The 24,192-nt window shown below is 53.3% G+C and overlaps 10 protein-coding genes across 10 annotated transcripts; 3 read left to right on the forward strand and 7 right to left on the reverse strand.

The window, feature by feature from the left end:
* Positions 1–87: 87 nt before the first annotated feature.
* Positions 88–706, reverse strand: J4E90_002066 (uncharacterized protein; the record flags this gene model as incomplete). Its single annotated transcript, XM_051431648.1, has 3 exons — positions 88–162; positions 239–403; positions 455–706. 3 exons carry the CDS (start codon positions 704–706, stop codon positions 88–90), a joined length of 492 nt encoding a protein of 163 aa, XP_051294782.1.
* A 678-nt stretch (positions 707–1,384) lies between these two features.
* Positions 1,385–2,036, reverse strand: RPL31 (60S ribosomal protein L31; the record flags this gene model as incomplete). The annotated part of the gene is made up of 3 exons (XM_051431649.1): positions 1,385–1,591; positions 1,696–1,770; positions 1,929–2,036. 3 exons carry the CDS (start codon positions 2,034–2,036, stop codon positions 1,385–1,387), a joined length of 390 nt encoding a protein of 129 aa, XP_051294783.1.
* A 459-nt stretch (positions 2,037–2,495) lies between these two features.
* Positions 2,496–3,348, reverse strand: J4E90_002068 (uncharacterized protein; the record flags this gene model as incomplete). Its single annotated transcript, XM_051431650.1, has 2 exons — positions 2,496–3,288; positions 3,344–3,348. The coding sequence occupies 2 exons, from the start codon at positions 3,346–3,348 to the stop codon at positions 2,496–2,498; spliced, it is 798 nt and encodes a 265-aa protein (XP_051294784.1).
* A 115-nt stretch (positions 3,349–3,463) lies between these two features.
* On the reverse strand, positions 3,464–4,909 carry J4E90_002069 (uncharacterized protein; the record flags this gene model as incomplete). The annotated part of the gene is made up of 2 exons (XM_051431651.1): positions 3,464–4,848; positions 4,906–4,909. 2 exons carry the CDS (start codon positions 4,907–4,909, stop codon positions 3,464–3,466), a joined length of 1,389 nt encoding a protein of 462 aa, XP_051294785.1.
* A 3,667-nt stretch (positions 4,910–8,576) lies between these two features.
* On the reverse strand, positions 8,577–10,546 carry J4E90_002070 (uncharacterized protein; the record flags this gene model as incomplete). Its single annotated transcript, XM_051431652.1, has 2 exons — positions 8,577–10,395; positions 10,443–10,546. 2 exons carry the CDS (start codon positions 10,544–10,546, stop codon positions 8,577–8,579), a joined length of 1,923 nt encoding a protein of 640 aa, XP_051294786.1.
* Positions 10,547–12,307: 1,761 nt separating this feature from the next.
* J4E90_002071 (uncharacterized protein) lies at positions 12,308–15,963 on the reverse strand (the record flags this gene model as incomplete). Its single annotated transcript, XM_051431653.1, has 3 exons — positions 12,308–15,226; positions 15,277–15,485; positions 15,534–15,963. The coding sequence occupies 3 exons, from the start codon at positions 15,961–15,963 to the stop codon at positions 12,308–12,310; spliced, it is 3,558 nt and encodes a 1,185-aa protein (XP_051294787.1).
* Positions 15,964–16,338: 375 nt separating this feature from the next.
* Positions 16,339–17,456, reverse strand: J4E90_002072 (uncharacterized protein; the record flags this gene model as incomplete). Its single annotated transcript, XM_051431654.1, has 2 exons — positions 16,339–16,781; positions 16,832–17,456. 2 exons carry the CDS (start codon positions 17,454–17,456, stop codon positions 16,339–16,341), a joined length of 1,068 nt encoding a protein of 355 aa, XP_051294788.1.
* A 265-nt stretch (positions 17,457–17,721) lies between these two features.
* J4E90_002073 (uncharacterized protein) lies at positions 17,722–19,961 on the forward strand (the record flags this gene model as incomplete). The annotated part of the gene is made up of 4 exons (XM_051431655.1): positions 17,722–18,050; positions 18,104–18,277; positions 18,326–19,733; positions 19,785–19,961. The coding sequence occupies 4 exons, from the start codon at positions 17,722–17,724 to the stop codon at positions 19,959–19,961; spliced, it is 2,088 nt and encodes a 695-aa protein (XP_051294789.1).
* An 872-nt stretch (positions 19,962–20,833) lies between these two features.
* Positions 20,834–23,370, forward strand: J4E90_002074 (uncharacterized protein; the record flags this gene model as incomplete). Its single annotated transcript, XM_051431656.1, has 3 exons — positions 20,834–20,933; positions 21,369–21,489; positions 22,155–23,370. The coding sequence occupies 3 exons, from the start codon at positions 20,834–20,836 to the stop codon at positions 23,368–23,370; spliced, it is 1,437 nt and encodes a 478-aa protein (XP_051294790.1).
* Positions 23,371–23,428: 58 nt separating this feature from the next.
* On the forward strand, positions 23,429–24,151 carry J4E90_002075 (uncharacterized protein; the record flags this gene model as incomplete). The annotated part of the gene is made up of 2 exons (XM_051431657.1): positions 23,429–23,643; positions 23,704–24,151. The coding sequence occupies 2 exons, from the start codon at positions 23,429–23,431 to the stop codon at positions 24,149–24,151; spliced, it is 663 nt and encodes a 220-aa protein (XP_051294791.1).
* Positions 24,152–24,192: the final 41 nt, after the last annotated feature.

Consider the following 24,192-nt stretch of genomic DNA (forward strand, 5'->3'; position numbering starts at 1 on the left):
GTCGTAGTCGAAGATGATTCTTGAGTATGCGGAATCATCTGATTGCCCTGATAGAGATACAGCCTCTCTATGAGCTCACAAGCGGCTTTACTCCTTGATCCTCCCATCCTTTACCATCTCCCGAATAGCATCAATACTGCTCTCGACCGCTTTCTTTGCCATCTGTCCCTTCGTTAGCAACTGATACAACACATGCACATCTCATACGCGCAGTCTCAAGGGAAGAAAAACCACTTACACCCTTAAACTTCTGAATCTCCTTCTCCGCCTCTGGAGTCCCCTCCTGCACATGCGGCACAACAAACTCAAACATGTACGTCATGTTCAAGTCCTCGATCTCGCCAGACGGGCCATCAGAGACGATGTTGCGGATGTGCGTCCCGTCCTCCTGCTCAAAATCGACCTTCAAACATCATCAGCCAGAATCCCGACTCTCCAAGCAATCATTACTTACCCAACTCGGCCAGTAGCTCCTGACAACTTCCTTGGCCTGGTCCTTGGGCCCCATTCCCTTCTTGAACTTGACATCTCGGGTTACGACACCATCTTTTTCTTCGAGTACGTCGCAGCTCTCAATTACGGGGACGAATTCTTGGGCGAAACGTATCTTGCGCTGTAGGCCGGCCCAGATCTGTGCTTGGTTGAGTACCGGGGTTGCGCCGGCGGGATTGACGCGGGAGGTGTAGGCTATGTTGAAGTTCACCATTTTTGCGTTTGTTCTTCAGGACGGGATATGGTTATGTGGTGCGATAGTTGAGATGTGGAAGTTGGTGGTTCGCGTGTTACAGGCGGGGGGTAAGACGAGTGTCTGACGTCAACCGGGGATGATTGATGAAGGTCGAGAATATACAAATTGCATGTTGGAAGTCGCTCTATATGCTTTATCTATATTCTCTGCTAAGGACTTATTGGAGCAACTGACGTGCCGAGCAGTATCCAAGGCTTTGGTAAGCACCTAATGTTCGGCTCCCCCCAGGGCCGAGCTACGTACAGCCGCTTATGCAAGGTACTTTCTGGGAAAGCGCGAGAAGCCGAACATGGCCTGCATGTGGCAGCTCACTACTATACTATCAAGCTTAACTCCTGTGCGCAGTAGTGAGCAAGTGGGGAGCATCTAGGCAATGTCTGCGTTGCTGTCAGCTATGGTAAGACTTTGTTCATCGCAAGCATTTCATATCGGATGAATCACTCATTTTGGCAACAGGGTAAATAAAGTGGTTCAAGTTTCCAAGTCCATCAAACGTGGCGGGGCATGATCTGTCATTGAGGTATCATTTCACCAGCCTTTCGCTCTAGATATCCATAGTAGCTACTCAGCACAACCCGCCGGAACGCCATGCTTTTGATATGCACATCATCCTTCCCCCTTATTCGCGGGATTCCTCTAAGCATCCTCAACAATCTGGGTGTGGAGACCCTTGGGGTCCTTGACGTTGACGGCCTGCACGTAGGAGTAGAGCTTCTCCTTGGCGCCCTCCTCGTCGTTACGCTTACGGGAGATGCGGACACGGAGACGGAAGGGAACGCCCTTGATACCGGACTCCCAGACCTTCTTGTTGAGCTGGGGGTCTAGGCGGACGTCGTTGGTGCCCTACATCGAGACAATTAGCCTGAGTTTGTACGAATGGCGGCACCATGACAGCACGCGCACGTAGCGCGCGTGCCATGGGCCGGTGATTCTTCCATAGCACATACCATAGCCTGCTTAGCGAAAGCGCGGATCTCCTTGACAGCCTTGGGGGCCCTCTTCTTGAAGCTGACGCCGTGAACCTATACCCAATGTATTAGCCTTATGTTCTCTTCAGTCTTCCGCCCAATGCCTGCGTGACCAAAGGTAGGTGTTCAAGCCAGTGTGATCGGCCTGGTCGAGCACCCACCCAAGGTTCCGCGAGACCATCTGTGGACTTCACAAAACTGAATCAACATACGCGCTTGTGGAGGTGGATGGTGTATTCGCGGGCGACGACATCGGCGATGGCGCTGCGGCCGGTCTTTCCGGCAGACTTCTTGCCGGCGGACTTGGTGGTTGGGGCCATTTCTGGGGGGAGAATGTGTTAGCAAATGCTCATTACAGCAATCAGCTGGGATTGCGATTCGCGACTATTGCGCAAATCGACTGATCTAAACACAGACTGGGAGCGCAATACATACTGACAGAGGTTCTCGCTGCGGGGGTTAGTCGACGATGAGGATGCGAGTTTGAGGCTTGAAGGTCGAAAAGTCACGATATTCGAAAATCGGATGCCGCCAGTGTGCCCGCTTACTTAGCGCGTCGGGCACGGACCATGGCGCACGTGAGTCGAGGCGTGTGCAAGCACCGAAGCAACTGGAACACCATGATGCGTTTGGCTCAATAACAAAGTGTTTCTATTTGGGTATCTGTTGCTTTATAAAATGGCTTTTAGTGAATTTTTAGGTTGTTTTCCAGGCCCGCACCAAAGCAATATTCGTAGAACATCCTTTTGCCTTCCCAGAACGCCCGCTCCGCAAACTCCTTACACATGACCTGGCAGGTCGAATTCCTTACCACGTTTTTTGGTAACATCAAGATCATCCTCATCGTCGTCTTCATCTTCATGATGTTCGCTTTCATCGCTGCTACTCTCCTCGTCTTCGTCGTCCTCATCGTCTTCATCGCCGGCAACGAAGCGATTCAGCCGCCCACCATCTTCACCCCAGAACTGCAACCCTTCGGGATCACGATCTTGCGAGAGATCTAATGTCGGGATATCTTCGAACAAAGCCGGATTCAAATCGTTCCTGAAGCGCACGAGCGACTGCGTGAACCGCTCCAGAACGTACTGCGGGAGTGACGGTTCCTTAACCGTGGTACCATCTGTCGCGGGACGTTCGGCGCGGTCGTCGTTGCTGAGATCGATGAAGGGCACATCTTCAGCTCGAATATCTCCCGTCGGGTTGAGATAAGCATCGAAGGATTGGCGCACGCGTTCAAGCATTTGCTGTGCAGCATCAGGCATTTGAGGCATCTGAGGCATTTGTGGAAATTGCGGTATCTGCGGGAAGTTTGGCAGCGGTGGGAACTGCGGTAGAGATGGAAATTGTGGCATCTGAGGCATCTGCGGCATGCGCGGTCTGCCAGGAAACTGCGGCATCTGGAAAGGGAAAGAGGGCAGCTGACCTGGTAGCCATGTCTCTTCAGGCTCATCTGGTTGGAAATAGTACCGAGGCGAACGAAGTGGTGCTTGGGAGGAGGGCGAGCTGACGCTCACAGGCGATCTCGAGCCTGAATCAAGGTCGGCGTCTAGTATCGCATTGGCAGCTTCTTCACTCTCTGGCCCGTTCAGAATGCGGAGCTCGTTGGTGTTGTAAGAGTCGCATGTACCGCATTGGTTGCCAAGCCAGTGATATTTGACAGAAGATTTTGCTGAACAGTCGTTGCACTGGACAACTGCCCGCGTGTTTGCGAACTGCTCTGGCATGGGCTGACCCTCAATTGCTTGAGTCAACTTCTGCCACTGCAGATCCATACACACAGCACTCTTTTTGCAAATTGGGCATTTGTACGCAGTCTGCATGTAGAGGTTGTAGCACCCTTTGTGAAGATAGTGGCCGCAAGGCATTGACACGACAGCAGTAGACGAAGTGAAGAGATGGTCGCCACAGATTGGACAGTCGCCCTCGGTGGCACGCGGGAGGCACTTGTGCGAGGTCGCGTGAGAGATAGATATGCAAACATTGCAACTCTGCACACAATCAGTCTAGTCCAAAGTGCGTCTAAAGCAGGACGTACCTTGCAGTGATAGAAGTCTTTGCCCAGACCTTCTCCTCGCCGGCAGATACCACAGTCTGGGCAGTGGTAGATCTTCTTCTTGCTGTTGTTATCCCAGAGCTTGCATATGTCACAATAGTAGCATGCGGCTTCCGTCTCACAGTTCTTGCACACCTCGGCTGCTGGTTGGGGCGTACCGCATGCCATACACAGCATGTTCTGTGTCAGCTTCCTGTTCAGGTTGTGGTCCTCGACTGCATCGTGGCAGTGTCGGCACGTGTACCAGCGGCGGCATTCGAAGCATTGCACTTTGACGTTGCGCTTGTAATGCTGGCAGCCGAGCACAAGCTCCCCTTCGGCGCTGTCCTCCTCGTCGTCTTCGCCGTGCTCTGCGCCGTGGTCGTGATGGGGCCGATACGTGGGGTTCGTGTCGCCCTCGCGCAGATTGTACGAGATGTCGGGGGTCACGTCGGTGGTGGACGAGTAGGGCGATGACGCATGGACGTCGGAGAAGAGGGACTGGCCGGAGGTCGGGGTAAAGGGGCGGTCGTGTGAGATGAAGCTCGCGGGGGACGTCGGGCGCATGTGGTTGTACTTCTCCGTCATGAGGTTGTGAATCATGCGGGCGCGCTCCTGGTCGGATATGCTCAGGGCGCGGATCTCGTGGATGCGCTCGCGGAGATGGGCCATGCCATCGTCAGCGGGGAGCAGCTCAGCCATGGCGCTGGCATGCTGGCTGGGGGTGCTGGCGGGACGGAGCGACGAGGGCGACGGCGCAGTCGAGCGTGACGAGTCGACCTCGAGGTGACGGAACTGATCAGCGAGGGTGCGGGATGGATTCGCGGACATGTCGACTGGGGTGTCTATTGGCAGATCGTCATGGCTCTGCTCCTCGTCAACAACCGCGCTGCGAGGCCGCTGCGAGAACGACGAGTAACGTCGGAACCCGTCGCCCAGCGCTGTGGGCCGCCCGTGATGTGCTTCGGTGCTGTTTCTTTCACGTGCGCTCACGGAGCCCGCGTCCGTTGCGTGCTCCCGCCGTGGCACTGCCGCAGACGCAGAGTCGTGATTGTCACATGCCAGAGACCGAGCTCCGTCATGGCTCGCCTCGCCAACGCCTGAGAAGCGGCGTGCATGGCGCACAACGGGCTCGATAATAAAGGACGAGAAGAGACTCATTGGGTCATGGTGCTCATTAGGGAGGTGTGGGAGAGGAGAGGCGTCGTCTCAGGACGCGCAGAGGCCCTCAGGCGCTGCTCGCACTGTGCTTCTCTTGACCACGTTTCTGTGGCTCAGTTCTGGTCATGCTCTCGAAACGCCACACTTGCCACGAGAGAACCTTGGAAAGCCTGCTGCCTGTCTATTTTCGGGCCTGCCTCACTCCGGTCCGAATACGCAGTACGCTCGTTATCGCTTTTTGTATGGTCTTGCGAGCTCGACATGGCCGATCCCGCACCCGCAAGCATTTCCGAAATAGGTCCACAGCAAAATACTCTTAATCGCGGCCACAGACACGATCGCACTGTTATCACGATCACATCCGAGGCCCACACTGGATCCCTTCGCCGTCGCAGTCCCACAGGGCGTGGTGCGGCGGATCCCCCTAGCCCCGTTACCTACACGCTATCGTCAGCGTCCTCAGTCCACCCGGAAGAGCTGGAAGGCATCGTACCTGAACACGCCAAACTCAAAATCACACCACGCAGAGGTCACGGCAGCCCGTGTCAACGGACATCTCGACTAGATGTATGGTTTGTTTTTGTACGGCAACGTTTTCACCGTCCGGCAATGCATCCGCGGTCAATTCTCCACGCGACAAGCCCTTCTCACGTCTGACCTCACAAGCGTTGGTGTCGTAAGGCCACCGACTCACTAAGCTGATGTACCGTATACCAGAAAGATTCCACTTCATGTCTCCCAATTGAGCAGGTTCTGAGATTATCCGTCGATCATAGCAGAAATCCATGGAAATTACAGAGGACGGTTTGGCGTTCCGGTGCCTTGTGAGCCACGCATGACGGCCGCCACAGTGGCAATCCGCATCCTTCGACACCTGGGCCGCTCCACCTACTCCTATACCGTCTCTGTACTACACACCATTCGTCGTGGCGACTTCCTGACAAGGCAGTTTAGATGAAAAACTATGGATTGCGGCGGACTTTTCGCGGTCGCTAAAAGGACCGATGCCATCCATCGCCCTCTACCATCCGCGGCACCACGATACAAAGACATACTTCGCCCGTTAACGCCTGACTCAACTTAAAGAGTTTTCAGTCGCGCATGCACGACCACGCCGTATAGAGCAAGTTTTGAAGAAAACATTGATTACTGCTGCGAAACCTGGGTGTAGAGACGAGCCATTGCAGCCTCGATGTCAACAATTCCACGGTACGACAGCGGCATGACGCATCTCGCAGTCATGTCGCCGACCTGCCTCCCATGGAACGGTACTTCACGATACTACCACAATGAGCAGATTCCACAGTATCCATTGATTGCAGTCGCCATATCGTGGGTGAGTGAGTAGACGGCGTGAGGTGTTGACATGTCTTGTTGTTCACGCTAAGACATCCACACCAGACAAGCTTCCGCAATAATACCCTGGATCGTCCCGCCAGCCCCTGAGATACCCGCAAAAGGCAATACTTTCGCATTCTGTCGAAAGCTGTATGCGATCCACGGTTGAGTTCGTTTCGAGGCGTCTTCTTCCCGTCCGTTACCCGTGGGTCACATCGCCAGGTCAGGCAAAATGTTGGGAAGCGTTGATTGCAGTCACGATTCCCTGGATGACTATGAGCGGCGGTGCCAGCAGCTATGACTCCTCTAGAGCACCCAATTTCCACATGGCTATAAACAGTGCTGCCAGAAAAGGCATCTCGGCGTAAAGTGTTGAAGACAGCAACACTTTCACGGTTCGCAGTTGAGGCTAGATGTACGCTATCGAAGTTTCCATCCACCCCTTAATCTCCTCTCTACATCATTTCGGCATTGTCTCCGTTCGAGACACAACAGTAGTCTTCTAGCATATCTCCTACTTGGGTCCCGGCATTGTTATTCACTTCTCTCAAGGTCACTTCCTCCTATGGCAACTTTTTCATGAGAAGAATATTCCCATGTCAAGGGCTCGTACCTAATGCTGGCATCTGGGTACGTCCGCGTTCGGGGTTCTCATTCAGCCATTTCGCTGTTTCTTTTCGATACTCTATCTGTATCAGCAAATGTACAAGCTCCTCGGGGCAGTCTTACCCATGCAGTCCTTCGCACAGCCCTTCAGTATTGGGAGAATTTGGATGAGCGCTACGACCTGGCCAAATCCCCACGTGTCTTCGGATTCGCCCTGGAGATGCATGCGATTTGCGGACCGAATGGCCCATACCATATACAAATAAAGCAGAAATTGAGCGACAGGAACAATCACCAGTCCTAGTTCCGTCGATGGGTTTCGGAGATTGAAGATTGGGGGCAGGGGTAGTCTTGATGATAGATCCGTGATCTTGGCTCTTATCGGAGTTGGGAAGAGGCTGATGCACTTGGTGAAAAGGGCTCCGATCGCACTATTGACTTTCTTCTCGCACGAAGCCATGGCGTCAACGTATTTGTCGTATATCTGTCGAATGGAGTCAGGCAAGAATGTGTCGACCAATACCGGGGGTTTTTCCGATTCGATGAAGCTTCCATACAGTAAGCTGAACATGTTCAAGCAGGTGATACTAAGGTATATATGGTCGGCCTCAGGGTGTTGTTGGTCTGGACTTGTGATACCCCGATCGCGGTAGCAATAGCCAAATTTATCGACGTTCCACTTCCCTAAGGCTATACCGAAAAGCACCGCATAAGCAAAGTAGAGTATACAGAATACCGTTATCCACAGCGAGGTGGATAAAAGAAACTTCTTCCATGGTAACCGTCGTACCTGTAGAGGTTCTCGCCGGGTATTGTTCGGATGCAGATCTTCGCCTTTCGGCTTTCGTATCTTTCGAGAAAGCCAGACAACAAAAATCGAGGCCGTGAATGAGACGCTGCCAATGTTTAGCCTGAATAGCCTAACATGTTGCACTGGCTACTTACGCGGTAAAGTTAACAGTATCATAAACCACATGTAGATGATAAAGGCTCAGGCTGTTTCGTTGAACCATGGCAGCGATGAGGAGCGCGATGCCTATTTAGATTAGCAATTGCGTAAGTGCATCAGCAGCGACGGAAATGTATTACCGTTGAAAATCTGGACTTCGCTGATTGATCGAAGAACCTTTTCCGTAAGTTCGAGTCTCTGTGAACGGAAGAACTGAGTTCGTTTCATTTCCGGACTGTTCTCATCTATCAGATTGCCCGAGGCATCAAATCGCTTCCATCTTGCATGCAAAATTGCGCAGTAGCCAATACCTGCAATTACCAAAGACAGACCTGCCAGAATGGCAAAGGCTAAAATGATCTTGGAAAGAGTAAGCATAGATAAGATCTATGAGCGTCACAGTTGAACTCACCCCAACACCAGCGATATCAGGGATGGAATTCCCGATGTTCTCACTTTTGCAGTCCATAGCTAAGAAGATTAAGATACGAAGCAGAGGAGCAAAGTACAATATTGCGGAACCACCAGTGGGGCATGCTGACCTCTTAAGCATGCGGAGTACAGAGTCCATAGAAGGGTCTGGGTTTCAGCTTTGGTGGCGGAAACTGCAAGACGTGATTGGCAAGACATATAAGAGGGGAAAAATCAGCCTCAGCCCGCTACTGAAAGCTGAACAGCGATCCAGCCTTCACAGTCAGCTATGCAGGGGGCAAAAGAACAAATGTTCGCGTACTAATCAATCATTCATCAATCATTACATACATCAATAATCATCTACCAAACAACAGCTCTCCTTCTTCTCGTCGTCACAGTACCCTGCCTCACCGCACTCTCTCCCTTCAAATCACTTACACACTTCAAGTTGTTCGGCCTCGCCGTATCCCTAGCACTGTATGTCCATTTACCTGGACTTCCGTTCACCGCTACCATAGTCCGCTTTATGGTACCGTTGAGAAGCAGCGTCATGACCTTGTTATCTCCGTTCTTCACATTGGAGGTACATGTCGCAGTGATACTGCCGGATTGCTTAGACTCCCAGGTGTATGTGTCCAGGGTGACGGTGTCGGCCAAAGTGGGGTTTATCTTGACAGTGACGGTTGCCTTGCTGGTCTTTGTGGCGTCGGTCTTGGAGGTGACGGTGAGTTCAAAGGTAAAGGATGTCTCGGTCGTTACTTTGGGTGCGAGGAATGTGGCGCTGGGGCTGTTGGCGTTGGTGATGCTAACGGTCGCCGAGGAAGGTGCGGTCTTGGTCCAGCTGAAGTTCAGATCAGTGTCTTTGAGGCCCTCGGCGGTGTTGGAACCCAAGAGTGCTACAATAGTGCCGACGCGCAGAGCAGACGCAAAGCTTGCCACAGAGGCAATTGGGGCAGTCTGTGGTGTAGCTGGCTCATCTGGGTTGGGGTTGGGCGAAGGGATAGCTGAGGGAGTAGCCGAAGGAGTCGGGGTTGCGTTAGGGTCTGGGATGTCTGCGGGACTGCAGATCTTGGATGGCGATGGCGGGCTGGGACCTGGGAACGGTGACAGAGGTCCGTACTGTTTGCCATCAAGGAAGTCACCCTGAACCAATCCCCGGATATCGTTGAATGGGTAGGCTGGCGGGTTGGTTCCAGGCACATCGACCTCAGGGAAGATCCATTCGCTAACAGCTGCAATGAACTGACCAGCCTTGATACCATCCTTGGTCTCCTTTACTGGTGTGTTGGTCGTAATGCGGTACTCGCGGGTGAAGGGAGCTTGAGCTGGCGAAGCAATGCGAGCCTCCCATTTACAACGAGTCTCTTGCTTTGGAGTGGCTGTGCCGATGGTGCGATATGTCTCCTTGCCTGTGCAAGGGTCGATGTCAATAGCACTGATAGTGACTATAGCGCCGGAGCAGCTGGACAGGAAGCCGATCACGCGGATATCGGCAAACTCCACATTCGGTGAGTTGTCAGGAACGCCAATGAGGAAGTCCTCAACGCGAATGTAGTTGGGTACACTCTCGCTAGCTTGTGTCGTGATGTGCAAGCTGATGCACACGATCGACGAAGCGAGGATTTCATTGCCACCAACCTTGAGACCAGAGTACTCAATGAAGTCGCCGACCTTGAATGGAACCATGCTGAGTGGATCTTGGGGCGTGAACGACTGACTGTTGGGCCGATTCGAGCTTGAGCACTTGGCGGTGTTTCCAGAGTATGGAATACACATGGGAAATCCCGAGAACGATGTTACCGACGGACTAGCTGTGTCGGCGATCCAGTATTTCTGAGAGTTATACTGGGGTCCAAATAGGCCATCAGGGTCGTTGATTCGGACAGTTGGCCCACTGGCGATTTGAAGCGTACCGTCATCGTTGATTGCCGAGATATATCCTTGGCTGCCTTCGAGACCGAAGCGTTGGGCGACTGAAACCTGCCCAGCAATAACTTTACCGCCCACAATGTTGCCAACGACGGTAGTCTCGAAGCCAAGGGCTCCTGCATCGCAGAGTTCCCGGAATGGTGCCCACACTACGGGGAACTGAACGATGAGATTCTGTGGCACTTCAATATTCCAGTTGTTGACTGAGATTGAACCACCGGAATTGTATTCCGTGTTCTTAGCATTGCAACTGCATTATGTTAGCATCGAATTCATATCCGAACGTGACAGACGTACCCGTCCAGAGATCCAGTAACAGTGAACGGTTGGATGTTCGGAAGTTGAGCTAGACCCGTTGAGGCCAGCGCAAGGAAAGAGGCGAGCCTTGATACGCGAGACATCTTTTATTGTCCAGTTTGATGAATTGTGTTGGAGGTCTGGTGTGAATGTAATCAAGGTGGGGAGAGGAGCTGGTTATATATGTGTCGTGGAGGCTACCTTCTCGCACCAAGTTGCAAGGTAGTCTTGCTTCTCAAAGTCGGACAGGGCGACATAGTACTAGTGCACTAAGATGGACACTCTGAGCTTGTTAGCCTCAGTATCATGGAGATAGTCAAGCGAGTACTGGTCTCGAAGCCTGCCTAACGCTCCAGCCAGATCACAGCTGCCTTTGTGACCAGTACCACATCGATGGCGGACGCCGTCGATATTTCCAAGACGTTCGGCAAGAGTGTAGTAACATGGGGCGGGCTGCCACAAGATGTTTATTGTGGTGTAGTTCAAGGTGCCAAGGTACTGCTTGGACTTCCTCTTCTAGAAGAACAAGGATCTTTCTCTCTTTCTCAGAGATGTGATAGGCTTCTGTATGATCTCTCGCTAGTTTAGTCGCCGCAAGACTACCAGAGACTGATCTCGACCTTCTCAGCCCTGCGTAGGCCATCGTACCCACATGGGGAAACCTGGGGTGCGGAAGCGGCTGACAACTGCCAAGACAAAGCTTCTCGTATCCAGATGTACGAATACCAAGATCTGGGTCGCCGATGGCTTGGATTTGGGTCTAGCGACGTGAGCTGAGATCTCCGCTGCCGACAAATTGCCGCATCTCTTGACGATGGCCGTGTTTTCCTGTACCACAGCTACAGGCGTAATTCTGGAACTTCCTAGGTTCGTCAGATCAGTTGTACGCGCGAAGACATCAAAGGTGGTGCGAAGCGTGAGCAAAGCGCTCAAAGTAACATGAACACAAAGTCAAGAAGCTGCTGACTGCATGCGCTGGCAAAGTCTTCAGCTACGAGCTTGTCGTGCCAAGAATGAGGCTTGCAGTGTCTGATCTGCATCATGGACTATTCTGGTGCCTGTTAAGCTTCACAGCCTGCAGATCTGACAAGACGCGAGAGAAGAAGTGCGAAAACCCCGACTTGCGCGACACGAAACGGGAAGAGAGAAGCGATAAAGTAAAAGCGTGGCTGATCCAGAGCTACTCAGCTGGGTCTTCCTCGACGACGTCTGGCTTGGCACTGCATGTGCGGAGGCAGGGGCGGAGCGCTCGTATTGGCGCTACCCCCATTACGGATGCTCATGAGAAATATCAAATGCGCATTCGGATCAGTAGGGTTTCGTGGAGGCGACATCGCATTCTGCGGACTCACCGGACCAGAGGTGATCGTGGACGGGAGGTGGTGAGGTTCCAGACTCCCGGACTCGCTTAACCTTGGAAGCTAAGGTTATGCGCGCCATTCACCTGGCCTGGGGCTGGAAGCACTGACATGCATCCCTAGGACTTGCGAGTTCGCAGTGGCTACTGAAGCATGAAGCGGCGCTCGTCAAGACTCAGCTAGCTAGCCAGGCAGTCAATAGCTATCGTGCCATCACATGTTTGCAAGATGGAGATCGTTGTTCTAAACTATTTCATCGTGTCAAAGCGAAATGAAATCGTCCCTTGGAACTACATACAGAGGAAGCGCCATAACCATTGTAGTGGTGGCTGGACGGCCTACCTAGCTATCATGGTAACGCCGGAGCGCCATGCTGCAGCCGTGATATACAGCAACAAATCGGTAAGAAACATCAGAGGACATGCCTCTGAACGTGCTTTGCCGTAAATGTGCGTAGAGAACGAATTTGAAGAGACGAAGTAAACAATCGTAGACCCACATTCATACTCAATCGCCGAGAATGCTCTCGTCGTCACCATTAAGTTCGGCATCCTCCTCGCCATTCGCAATTGGCTCCACACCGTTAGTCTGCTCGGCATCGCCATCAGCCATCTCTTCATCCTCAATCCCGTCACCAGGGACCTCCTGTTCGTGCTCCTGCTCTTCTTCTTCTTCGTCGCTATCTAGCTCAACTACTTCTGCGCTCTTAGCCGATGTGGCATTCGGCTTCGCCGTCTTTGATATCTTCTTAGTGACTTTGCGCTGTTTGGAGGCATCGAGATGATTCACAACCTCTCTAAAGTTTGGTGTGAGCTTCAATCTGTTACGCTCGAGACGCTTGCGCACTGCGCCTGAACCATCGCTGTCGAGGGCCCCGGCATGTATTGCATGTACAATGCGCGCGCCGAACCGGCAGAACTGATCGTCTACCAGAAGAGCGCGCACTTTCTTTTCGGATACGCCATGCTCGTCCGCAGCGTCTTCTTCGTCACTCTCAGGCTCGTCGTCCGGATCGATAGGCTCATCGTCGATGTCTGGCTCTTCTAAGCGCTTGTGGATGAGCTTAGCCAGATAGTTCTCCCAGGCCGTAAGGATCTGGAGAATGAGTTTCGTAGTGTTACCATCGATGTCGCGACAGAGAGCTTCCCAGTCGTCGTTGGCTGCATTTGAACCGCGACCCTGCGTCTTCCTGGGCGTCTTCACCATCCTTTCCTTCTTGACCCTAAGGTTGCAAAACATGGTGTGGATGTCTAGGAAAAGGTTTGTCGCGTTTAGTCGTACTTCGGATGTGCCTTTTCGACCCTCCATAATTTTCATCAGTGATCTGACGCAATTATCTCTTCGCTCGACCAAGGCCATGAGTTCGTCTTCAGGCATGCTGGTACCTTCTTCGACATGAATAGTGCAAGCCTTGCACTTCCACATGAAGTATCCGAACATTAAGTAGATTGCATGACTGACAAGAGTGTCGTCTGCCTCCTCAACTTCTCCGTCTGCCTCTTCGACCAGTACTCCGCGCTCGATTATCTGCAGTACTGAGTCGACAGGTGGCGTATTCAGGGCGGCCTTCTTCCCCTTGCCTTTGGACTTTGCAGGAGTAACAATCTGTTCAAGCAGAGTAGCGTTCGAGACAACTGCTAGTTGCGACATCTTCAGTACGACATTGGATAGCCCACGAAGAACATTCTCATCAAGATTACCTCGCACGGACAAATCCTTGTCTCGTCGAAGCGCGTCGAATGTGTTAATCAGGTCATCCCAAAGCGCTTGCACCTTAAGATCCACGGTTTCTCGTAACTCTTCGCTCTCTTGGGCATGAAGTATAGACTTGATAGCTTCTCCAAGGACGCGCTCGTTGTGATGAGTGAGGAACTGTTTGTTGATGTCGTCAAGCAGTGTTATGAGAGCTGCATTCTGCCGTAATTCCTCAAATACGTCGAGGTTCAGCTCACGCTCCAACTGAAGACACAATGCTGCAGTTTCGGGTATAGCGCCAAACTTCTTCAGAAGCTGAGGAATGAGCAAGGAGAGTCGTCGAGCCATGTCTGACTGCTCTTCTTTATCGCTTTCGCGTTGCGTCTTGGTTTTCTTCTTATCCTTCTGCATGTCTGCGAAGCGCTGTAGCCGAATACGGACCGCAGCACTCAAAATGTCCAGGAGAACAGTCTCATGCTTCTCTTCGAGCCGACATGTTTGGCGAAGCATGATTTCGGGATCTTCGCTCTCGTCCTGCGCAGTCTGAGAATGGTCGTAGAGGAGATAGCCAGCTACTACCTCCCATGATCGGATTTCAGGAACAACGTCGTACAGCGCTTGAGCCGCGAGCGAGCAGCGGGTCTCGATTCCGTTGGCAATCAGCTCCAATTCTGTACCAGGAGACATGCGTTGGATCTGTGAAGGGAGCTCAACCTCGTCTTCGTCGTATGAGAGCAGCTGATCGACGAGGCATTTCAATTTCAGCCATTCCAGTCGGGGGTTGTGGTATTCTTCCTCCTCTTCATCGGCTGGCGCCAAGGCTTCATTGAGAGCTTCTTCGCCTCCCATGTCTTCTACGGTGGCCTCATAGGCGGCGTTGACGTTCTCAGCGAAGAAGCCTACCACAGCCTTGCGGACCTTTGCATCGGAATCGAAGATGAGTTTACCGACGGAATCGATGTCATCAGGCTCCAGGAAGCCTGCCTCGCGAAGAATGTCGAGCAAGTCCACGGCTGCAGCACGCACATTGACCTCGGCGTCGTGCGTGGCCATCTCGACGATGCGTGGTCGAAAGCGTTCCGTGAAGGTCTTCAGTCCAGCCAATTTACTCTCATCTTTGAAGAGCCGCGCGAGCTGGTGGAGAACCTCTATGCGTGTCGATGGATTTGGATCTGAGAGAACCCAGCCCAAGTAGCGAAGTTTCGTGCCATCGAAGAACTTGTCGGGGTATGCGATGATCCAGTCTGCCAGCGCTACCACACTGTCGACTCTAATCTTAGGATCCACGTCGCGATAACGATGGACATAGACTGCGGCGAACCAATCATCTAGCTGCCCTCCCACGAACTCTAGCTTCTGGTTGTACTCTTCTATCTCGTGGTCCGCCGCGGACACACGTGCTTTGTTGACTCTAGACTTCTTGGCTTCCGCTTCGCTTTGACGAACGCGCTTTGCTGTGTTCTCGACGAGGTCGGCGGCAACTTGGGCTAGTGCAGTCGTGATGGCCAACGAAGCAACCGTGCTTGTGTGACGGAAGGGACGGTTGCCGGTCGAGGACATGGCGCCTAGCCACACCGAGATGTTCTCGATAAGCTCTGCGCTCTCATACAGAAGGCCTGACTGCGCAGCGGTTTGTATGAGAGTGATGAAAAAGCCCTGTAGCGCGTTCCTGAAAGCATTGCCTCCGCCGTCTTTGGCCTTGGCGATCAGCGGGTACTCTGTGACTTCGTACTGCGATGTGTTAACAAGTGAAGAGTCGTGTGCGAAGTACCGCAGCCTACCTGCTGGAATTCTTCTTGAATCTCGGCTACGCGGTTTGGCGCATTGTCTGGATCTGCTATGTCGTCTTCATTTATCCGCAGATCGCAGCCTGAAGCTTGCAGCACCAGGTTGACAATCTCAGCCACAGCTTTTGCTTCATGCTCGTTGAAGCGGGCGACCCATCGTGCAGCGACATCCTCGAGCCGGTCTCCGCTGGCAAACACATCGGCTGGCGTATGTTAGCTTGTGCGTGTTCCCGGCGTACCCGCACACGTACCGTATAAGCCTTCAGTCTCATCGGGCAGCGCGCTCTTGCGCACAGGCGCCTTTCGCGGCCGCTTGGTAGCCGGTTTCTTGGTCGCATTGCTGGCGGGCCGAATCGCAAGACTGACACTCTCGCCGTTCGTCTTTGCCTTCTTGGATGCGGGCTTGCGCGCAGAAGCCTTGGCCTTGTTCCTGCGCCTGCGCTCTTTCAGTTCTTCCTCATCTGGCTCGTCTTCGCTGCTTTCCTCAGACTCATCGTCGGACGGCGGCTCTGTCGCGTCGACTCCGCTGTCGTTGTCATCGCCGCGCTTGCGCTTCGTGCTGCCGGTTGGACTTGCGCCTGGCGCGAATCTGGCTGGTCGCTTGGATACGCGTCCGGATTTGCGTCGCGCGGCCGAAGATGCGACTTGATCAGTCCCCGAGGGTGATTCGGTCGCGCTCATGTTTTTTGCGCGCGATTGGCTCGTTGATGATGGTCGAGGTGGAGGTGGAAGTGCGCGGCGCGATCGGTACAGTTGAGGCGGGGACGGTGATGGGAGACGCGTTGTATGTCCGAGCACTTTTAGTGCAAGGTTGCGCGCACGTGCGTCTTACACTACGCCATCGACGTGTCGCCTTAACGCTCCGTCACATCTGCTTGCACTTGTTGCCGCCCCTTTGCCAGTCAAATGTGAGATTCCCAGGTGCATGTGCTTCACTTGGCAGGGAAACGCTCTCGGTACGGGCAACCAGCTGTTGCCTTGTCGGACGAGGTCGATTGGTCTATTATATACAGTGCTCATAGGGAAAATCTCAGTCTACCAATTATTAACAACCGTTCAGGCAGCAGCCTTGACCGGCTCGCCTTCTTTGATGTCCAGCTTCTCAACACCCTCAACAAGCTCTGTCCCCCCGTTGGACGCAGTAGTGGTAGTCTCGGCTGCTGCAGGCACTGCAGCCTCGCCCGCCGTCTTCTCTGCCGTCGCACTTCCAAGACTAGGCTCGTCTCCTCCCCACAGGTAGATCTCACTCTCTCCTATGATCTTGCCAGCCTTCTCCCATCGCTCTTTCCTCTGTTGTCTCCGCTCCGTGGAGATCTTCTCAAGCGCTGGCCAGTAGACGGAATGGTCGTACTTGAAGTCGACTTCACCGCCGGAGACTTTCATGAGCTGTGATGTGGGCACGTGGTTGGGTAGGGGCTCGTTCGATTTGATCTTGGACTTGGTGACGGGGTCGATAAAGGGGTTGATGAGCTTGAGGAAGGCATTGACATACCATGGGACTATTCGTGATGTCAGTAGTGCATGCGTGGGGCATTGGAGTGGTCCTTACGGTGTGTGAGCAATGCCCTACCAAGTCGCTCAGGGTAGTGGTTCTGCAAGATGTCAAGGACCTGTTTGGCGATGCCCATGCTAGGGGTGCCACCAGCTCCCGTGTTCCTGAAGTCGATCAACAGTGCCAGACTCTCCTGGCCAGGCGGGTGCAAGTCTATGGTGCGCTCCAGCATGTAGACCAAGTGCTCTACCCGCTTGGGTGTCTCCTTGGTGTTCTGGTTCTGCGGCAGCAGGTACAGACACGGCCTTCCCTCGTTGTCGAAACCAAGCAAGACCTGCTTGCCGGTTTCGTTCTCCTCTGAGATGTACTCGGCAGTGAAGCGGTCGGTGCCGTACTCACGACGCCATACCAGCGTCGAGCGCAGGCGCTGTACCGCTTGGGGAAGGTTCCACTTGGTGGCACGCAGGTATCGGAGGAGGCATTCGCGAGTGAGCCACATGCGCTCATCGTCGCTGATTGGTGAGGTCTCGGCAGTCTTTGCAGAGGTGGTGGGCAGTGTTTCCCATGTGCGGACATCGGCGAGAAGCTCGTCGTATTTGGTTTGCTGCTCGGCGGTCAAGGCAGGGGCAGCGGCGGGCTTGCAGCCGGGTGCAGGCTCCGCAAAGGGGCCAATTGCAGACATTATGTTCAGGGTGTAATTGATCAGCCCAAGTTGGTCTCGTCTACCGTTCTTGTTCAAGTATCTTGGGTGAAGTCCTTGTTGCCGTGTTGGCGTTGGTGTCAGCCTTGGGTAACTTTTTGGGAAGCATGGCGGTCCCTGCATGCACGTCGATCGCCCTAGGCCGCCTCCATGCTAGCCCCACCGACACGCGCGACGCGTCTTCGGAGTTCGCACGCGCAAAGTGCTCTCCCGGCCATCACCCACAATACTCACAGTCACACACAACATGGACGACCTTACGACCGAACTCACCGAGCGCTTCGAGCGCTACTGCGACACCAAGGATGACCAATTCCCCGCCGATGTCCTCGCTGAACTGCAGTCCATGTCACGGCTGTATTCCATCTCGCCCGAGGAGCTGGATTTCAAATGGCAGGCATACAACATGAAGATGGGCGGTGAAGAGAGCAAGATGGACGTCAAGACGGCACGAGACTTCAAAAAGACGATACAAGATGCATTGGAGCGCGAGAGCAGAGGGAAGGCCCAGCAGAGAAACGAAGTCAAGCGGGGCCAGCCAACACCACGAGCAAAGGGTGGGGACATGTATGATATGTATGTTTAAACAGTGGAAAGACATCTAGGATATTGCCATTGACTGGACGCAGACTAGAAGGACTCGTGCCGGGTACCCCACGTCAAAGCACAACGAACGGCGCCAATGGCAGTACAGTAAAGCGCAAAGCCAACTTCCAGACACCGGGAGGCAAGGCCACCAAGGCTCATGAGATGAGTTCGCCCGGAGGATTCATGACACCGAAGGCTGAAGCCCCAGGTGGTCCGTATGTATACTGGGTGCACACCGCAGACATGCTCTAACGCCTACTCAGTGTCTTTGACTTCGCTTCCCGTACGAACGCAAACGACATCACCGAACAATTCATGCAAAGCGAAATTGCCATCCCGGAGCCGCCGTCGGAAGAACCGAAAGAACCTCGCATTAAACTCAAGGCGAATACGGACATGTCCAAGTTCTCATACCGCACCATGGCCATGAAGCTCTCTGAGGCGTCTGAAGTCTTGGATGATAGGATTGACGAGTTCCGTGACCTACTCAGGGACACAACGGGTCTGGACGAAAGCGCCTTCGGCAACCCCAATTACCCGTCACCGAGCGAGATCATTGCAGTCGGAAGAATTGCAAGCGACACAAGCGAAGGCAAACTCAACACGGCATCACTCGTCCTTGAAGGCTCGCGAAGACATGGCTCAGGCCGACGTGTACCGCTGAGCGTAGAAGGGCTATCGTCGTATGATTTCTTTCCCGGCCAGATTGTTGCTCTGCGTGGTACCAACGCTTCGGGTGACTCATTCGTAGTGTCGGAAGTCATGTCACTTCCTCTGCTGAATCCGCCTGCTACAAGACCCGAAGAATTGGATGCCATCAACGCGAGATATCTCGACACGCCCGATTCCGATCCGGAGAATGTCCGACCTCTCACCATCATGATTGCGTCCGGACCTTACACGACCGACCAGAATCTCGACTTTGCCCCATTACACACCTTCCTTGACAATGCTGCTGAAGCATACGCGGACTCTATCATCTTGGTGGGCCCATTCCTCGACGCAGAACATCCTCACATCCGGTCAGGAGACTTCGATGCTCCGCCAAATGTAAGCCCAGATCAGGCTACCATGACTGATCTGTTCAGACACCACGTCTCGAGTGCCATCCAAAACTTTAACAAACGCGTACCAACATGTAATGTTCTTCTGGTCCCCAGCTTACGAGACGCGCATCACCACCATGCTGCGTTTCCGCAGGACAAGTTCATCAAGAAGGAGCTTAGCCTGGGCGCTGCAGGAAAGATGGTCCAATGTGTGACCAACCCAATGACTGTCAGCATGAATGAAATGACCGTGGGCATGTCGTCCATCGATATCTTGGATATGCTACGTAGGGAAGAGCTGGCAGGCGGCAAGGCACGAAGTACGAATATCTATGAACGGTGCGCTCGAAACGTCCTCGAGCAGCGGAGTTTCTTGCCAATCTTCCCGCCAACTGGAAGAGAAAAGCAGCAATTCATGCCCGCGCCAATCGAGGAGAAGGTCATGAAGAATGAGGCAGGGAACAGTGAGCGGAAAGAGGGTGAAGAGCTGGAAGAGGAACAGTTACCCAGCCCTTTTCTTCCCTTGGGCACCATGCTCGATACGAGCTATCTCAAATTGGGCGAAATGCTGAATGTACGGCCTGACATACTCATAACTCCCAGCGTGCTTCAAGGCACAGTCAAGGTATGCTAAGATGGCTCGCCCACTAGAGAGCGATATGCTAACCCTGACTAGGTCGTGGAGTCTGTACTGGTTGTCAACCCTGGCACTTTAGCTAAACGGCGCGCGGCAGGGACGTATGCCCGCGTCATAATACAACCAGCTGTCGTCAGTGACGCAGAAAGGGAGAAAGGGGTTGCAGTTGCGCACAAGCTCTGGGAACGGACGCGTGTTGACATTGTGAAGATATAGGCGTTGGATGCTTGTCATAGGTATACCCTGGAATTGAGCATCAGAGATGTGTCTGGCGTTCCCCCGTGGCAACGGGCATGAAACCATCACTGTCAGGTGCAGCTCAGCGTGTGGTGTTCGTGATGATCATGTAGGAGGCAGCCACGTACACTGGCTGTATGCTAGGAGAGAATTAAAGAAGATACTAAGCTGGTGCGCTGCAGTGCAGTCAGTCTACGTTAGTATGAAACTCAACAGGAACAAGTTCTAAGGCCATGTAGGCTTCGACTATACTGTCTTCTATTATCCTGTAATGCGTGATTGGCATTTTTCTTGGACAAATCGCATATGGTACTTGATCTGGTCGCGGAAGTTGGGATGGTAGGTGCATAGTTACCGTTGAGAAGTGCATGTTTGCCCTAGGCAGACGGAGGACACATGATGCCGCGTCACTTTTGCGACGCGACTAGTAGGTCGACAAACCGATGTTACTCCATGTCACTTCGTCGCGCCTCCTTTGCGCATGCACTCCTGAACTTGGTTGGACCCGCACCTTAACCAAAGGTCACCATAGATTTTTTGCATTGCACATTCACTGCGAGCATTTTGCCCGCGCCTGTATTAGGAAGGCACTAGCTACCCGCGCACGTCAGCAATATTTACCAGTGAGAGCAAGCGGACTGGTGATGGTCTTTTGCGACCTGCTCCGTCGGTTTCTTTGCTGTAGTAGCAAGCGCACAGGTATTAAGGAGACGCACGAGCTTCCTTGTCGACCAGAGCAAAGTTCGCCTGTCCCCAGCATCCCAAGTCACAGTCCTCAACACCACGCTGGATCGCCTCAACGTCCACGCGACTCCCTCGACGGTACCCAAGAAGACGACTCCGCATCCTCCATGCCGCCCAAGCGCAAAAACACAGACAACGCCGCCGCTATGGACCGTCCAGAAAAGAAGACCAAGGCTCCCAAGAAAGGAGCAAAGGCAGCCCCCGAAGGTAAGTCGACGGTTTCCTCCTTCCATTCATGATTATCCGTCATTGGTTTGGCGGCGATGCATGTCAAGCTTGCAAGATGCAAGGCTAGCTTGTCGCCGCGGCCTTAATTCCGGGGCTTGGGTGCACGAGCAAGGGTTGAGTCGACTCGGCGGGGTCGGCCCTACAATTGCTGCCTCGTCGGTGCGTCACAGCTCGCCCAAGTATCGCCAACTCTGTCTATTGTCCACCACGGTTCGGCGACCAAAACGCGCACCCAATCTGTGAATTCACTTTGCGCGATTCTTTGTCTCTCAACACTGCAATCATTCCCTATCACCAAATTCTGCGCACCGACTTGCGCCCGCCCTCCACCCCTCCACCCCGCCGCTTCCTCACATCGAGCTCGCAATCAATAGCTGGAGTTCGATACAAGGCGCTAATACAATATGCCTACAGTCTACACTGCTCAGCAGAAAGCTGCAATCCAGCAGTTTATCAGCTTTACTCAACTTGACAAGTCCACCGCGGTCAGGGCACTCAAAAGCCATGGCTGGGATGCACAGAACGCCGTGAACGCGTAAGTACAGCTTTTCCTTTGTTGTTCATATATACAGTACACATTTTTTGCATGCTTGTTATATCTACGGACGCGTCGCGCCATCCAGACGAATCGACGTATCGACCGACCGATCAACCAACCGACCAGCACCTGGACACAGGACGAACATACTTGCGGACACACATCTGGGAAGGGACAACACAATACCTCTTGGGACTGAGGTAGTACCATACCACAGACAAAGAAGCAGGAGGGCTCGGGTCGCGCAAGAAGCTGCAAGTCATGGTGACAGATCGAGTTCAAAGCAGCTGCGGTCTGCGGGCACATGCAGCTGTGACTTCCAAGAACACAACGCCATTGTAAAGCTCCTGCATCTACAGTCGAAAGTGGTCTTACTCCGTCCCGTCCGAAGCGCTGGCACAATAGCACGCTTTCTCCTGCGGCATTTCCTCACCCACAACAAAGCCCTCGATAAGCCTCCCTCGGTGCAGTCGTCCAAACACACGCCACATCCACTCGTCAGTTCAGCTCAGTCGTGCGCTACATCCAGCCGTCATGTTCGGTTCCTCACAAGACAGGGCTAGGCAGCTAGCCGGGCGTAATAGACGAGAACGCATCAGTTCCATCAGCTCATGCTCTAGCTCTCGGTCTATGAGCCTTTCAAGTCGAACTTCTCATCTGAGGGACGTCCAACCCGCCCAAGTACACGCAGTCAGCACAATCAACACCGCCGACGACGAACGCCTCTTTTCTGGCAAGACCGCTGCTTCCTCCGATTCCACCAAGTCCAGTATCGAGACCTACACAGTTCAGGGAGCTTTCCGACCGCTTGCCGTACCACACCTGGTTGAGGGTTTGGACTGTTTACAGACGGAGCAACATCGAGTCCAAGCGGAACACCTAAGCCGCGTGCTACATAGCAGTCTCAGTCTTACCAACGTTACCAACGCACCAGAAAGTCAGTTCGCGCTAGCCCGTCATATCCGATACGGCAGTCTGGGAACAGACTCGGTCATTATACAACATCCGCGCAGTATCACAACTCCCCTTCCAAGTACATGCTTGCCGGAAACTATACTCGAGGAGCTGCTGGCGCTCTTGCACACTACCACAGTGCCTTCACTTCACACCTCCGTCTCTGATCATCACCTAGGTTCAGAGCCGACTGTGTCGTTGCGCGGTGGTTCTGGCAACTACGTCGGCTCTGGGGGCTACAGCAACGACTACAACGAGCATGACATCTCAGGAAGACGCAGTCCCCAAGCTTCAGACACCCCAGGACAAGCTGCGCTCTGGGCTCTCGAGAGCCATTACTTGAAATGTATGGCTCCCATGGACTATGCTTCCTATGTGGACTCCTGCAAACAAGAGACTCTTTGGTTCGAGTCCATCGGGATTACCCAAATATGGCCGAGAATCGCACAGGCCATTGAGCATTTGCCCATAACCGTAGGCGTAAACTACAACACGTTTATCCAATCACTATCACTTGCGAATCGGAGTGTGTTCGCCAAGCTCTTCAGCCTCCTCCCGTTGATCAACCACAAAACGATCCCAGCTCCCGCTTTCGAAAAATGGAAGTTGGCGCGTCTGGCCTTCTTCCATGGTCTGGGACGTGATGGCAGGACCAAATTCTGCCGCATCATCATCGAAAGAATAAAATTGGTGACAGGGGCTGATGAAGTGCCCGTGCTGAGCGATGCCACGTCGTCACCTATCGACACAGTGCATCTGTTCGTTACTGCGAAACTGTTTGTGCAGCTCAATCCTCCCATATCACTGAAGAATTATCAGTATCACGTGTACCTTTACGATATGCCTGGATTACAAGTCACTCACGACGAGCTTTTCGTTGCAACTGCCAACTGGCAACTCATCAAATACATTGACAAAGACTGACAAATCACGCAGTTACTACAGCAGCAGCAACAGCGGCGGTTCCCAAGGCTCATCTGCGATGAAGACCAATCTCAACAAGCTGTTCGATCGGTACCAAGAGGCTGGTGCACCAGACAAAGACGTCGTCGGAGTAGAAGGCACGATGCAGTATTTCGATGATACTGGCGTCAATGCCGAGGGCCTAGATGCGTTGGCGGCTCTTGAAATCGTCCAGGCCCCTACCATGGGCGAGATGAGCCGCGATGGCTTCGTCAAGGGTTGGTTGGAGCGCCAGTAAGTGCCACTATTTTTCAGGTTGTCTTCGAGGTCGTTTAGAACCTAATGCAAATGCAGCTGTGATACCATCGACAAGCAGAAGTCGTATCTCAGGATTCTCAAGAGCGAGCTCTCGGGCAACAAAGACGTCTTCACCCGGGTGTACAAGTACACATTCACCATCGCCAAGACTGCGGACCAGAGGGCTGTTCCACTCGAGATGGCCACCGTGTACTGGGAGTTGCTCTTCAGTTCGCCCTTGTCTGCTGTTCAGTGGTCAAGTCCCAACACTCCGTGGCTTACTTGGTGGACTGAGTTCCTCAATACGTCGTGGAAGAAGAGCGTCAACAAGGACATGTGGAACGAGACACTCAAGTTCGCGCAGCTCTCGCTGGAAGATGAGACCATGGGCTTCTGGAACGAGGAGTCTTCATGGCCGTCTGTCATTGACGACTTTGTCGAGTTCGTCAAGAAGGAGAAGCGGGGTGACACGGGAGAGCAGCCGATGGACGAAGACTACTATTGATCTGGGTCAAGACGGTCTATGAAACTAGCGGGGAGTTATGG

The sequence above is a fragment of the Alternaria incomplexa genome (assembly GCF_024043165.1).
Source record: "Alternaria incomplexa strain BMP 0042 chromosome Unknown scaffold_2, whole genome shotgun sequence".
In the NCBI taxonomy this organism is placed as follows: Eukaryota; Fungi; Ascomycota; class Dothideomycetes; order Pleosporales; family Pleosporaceae; genus Alternaria; species Alternaria incomplexa.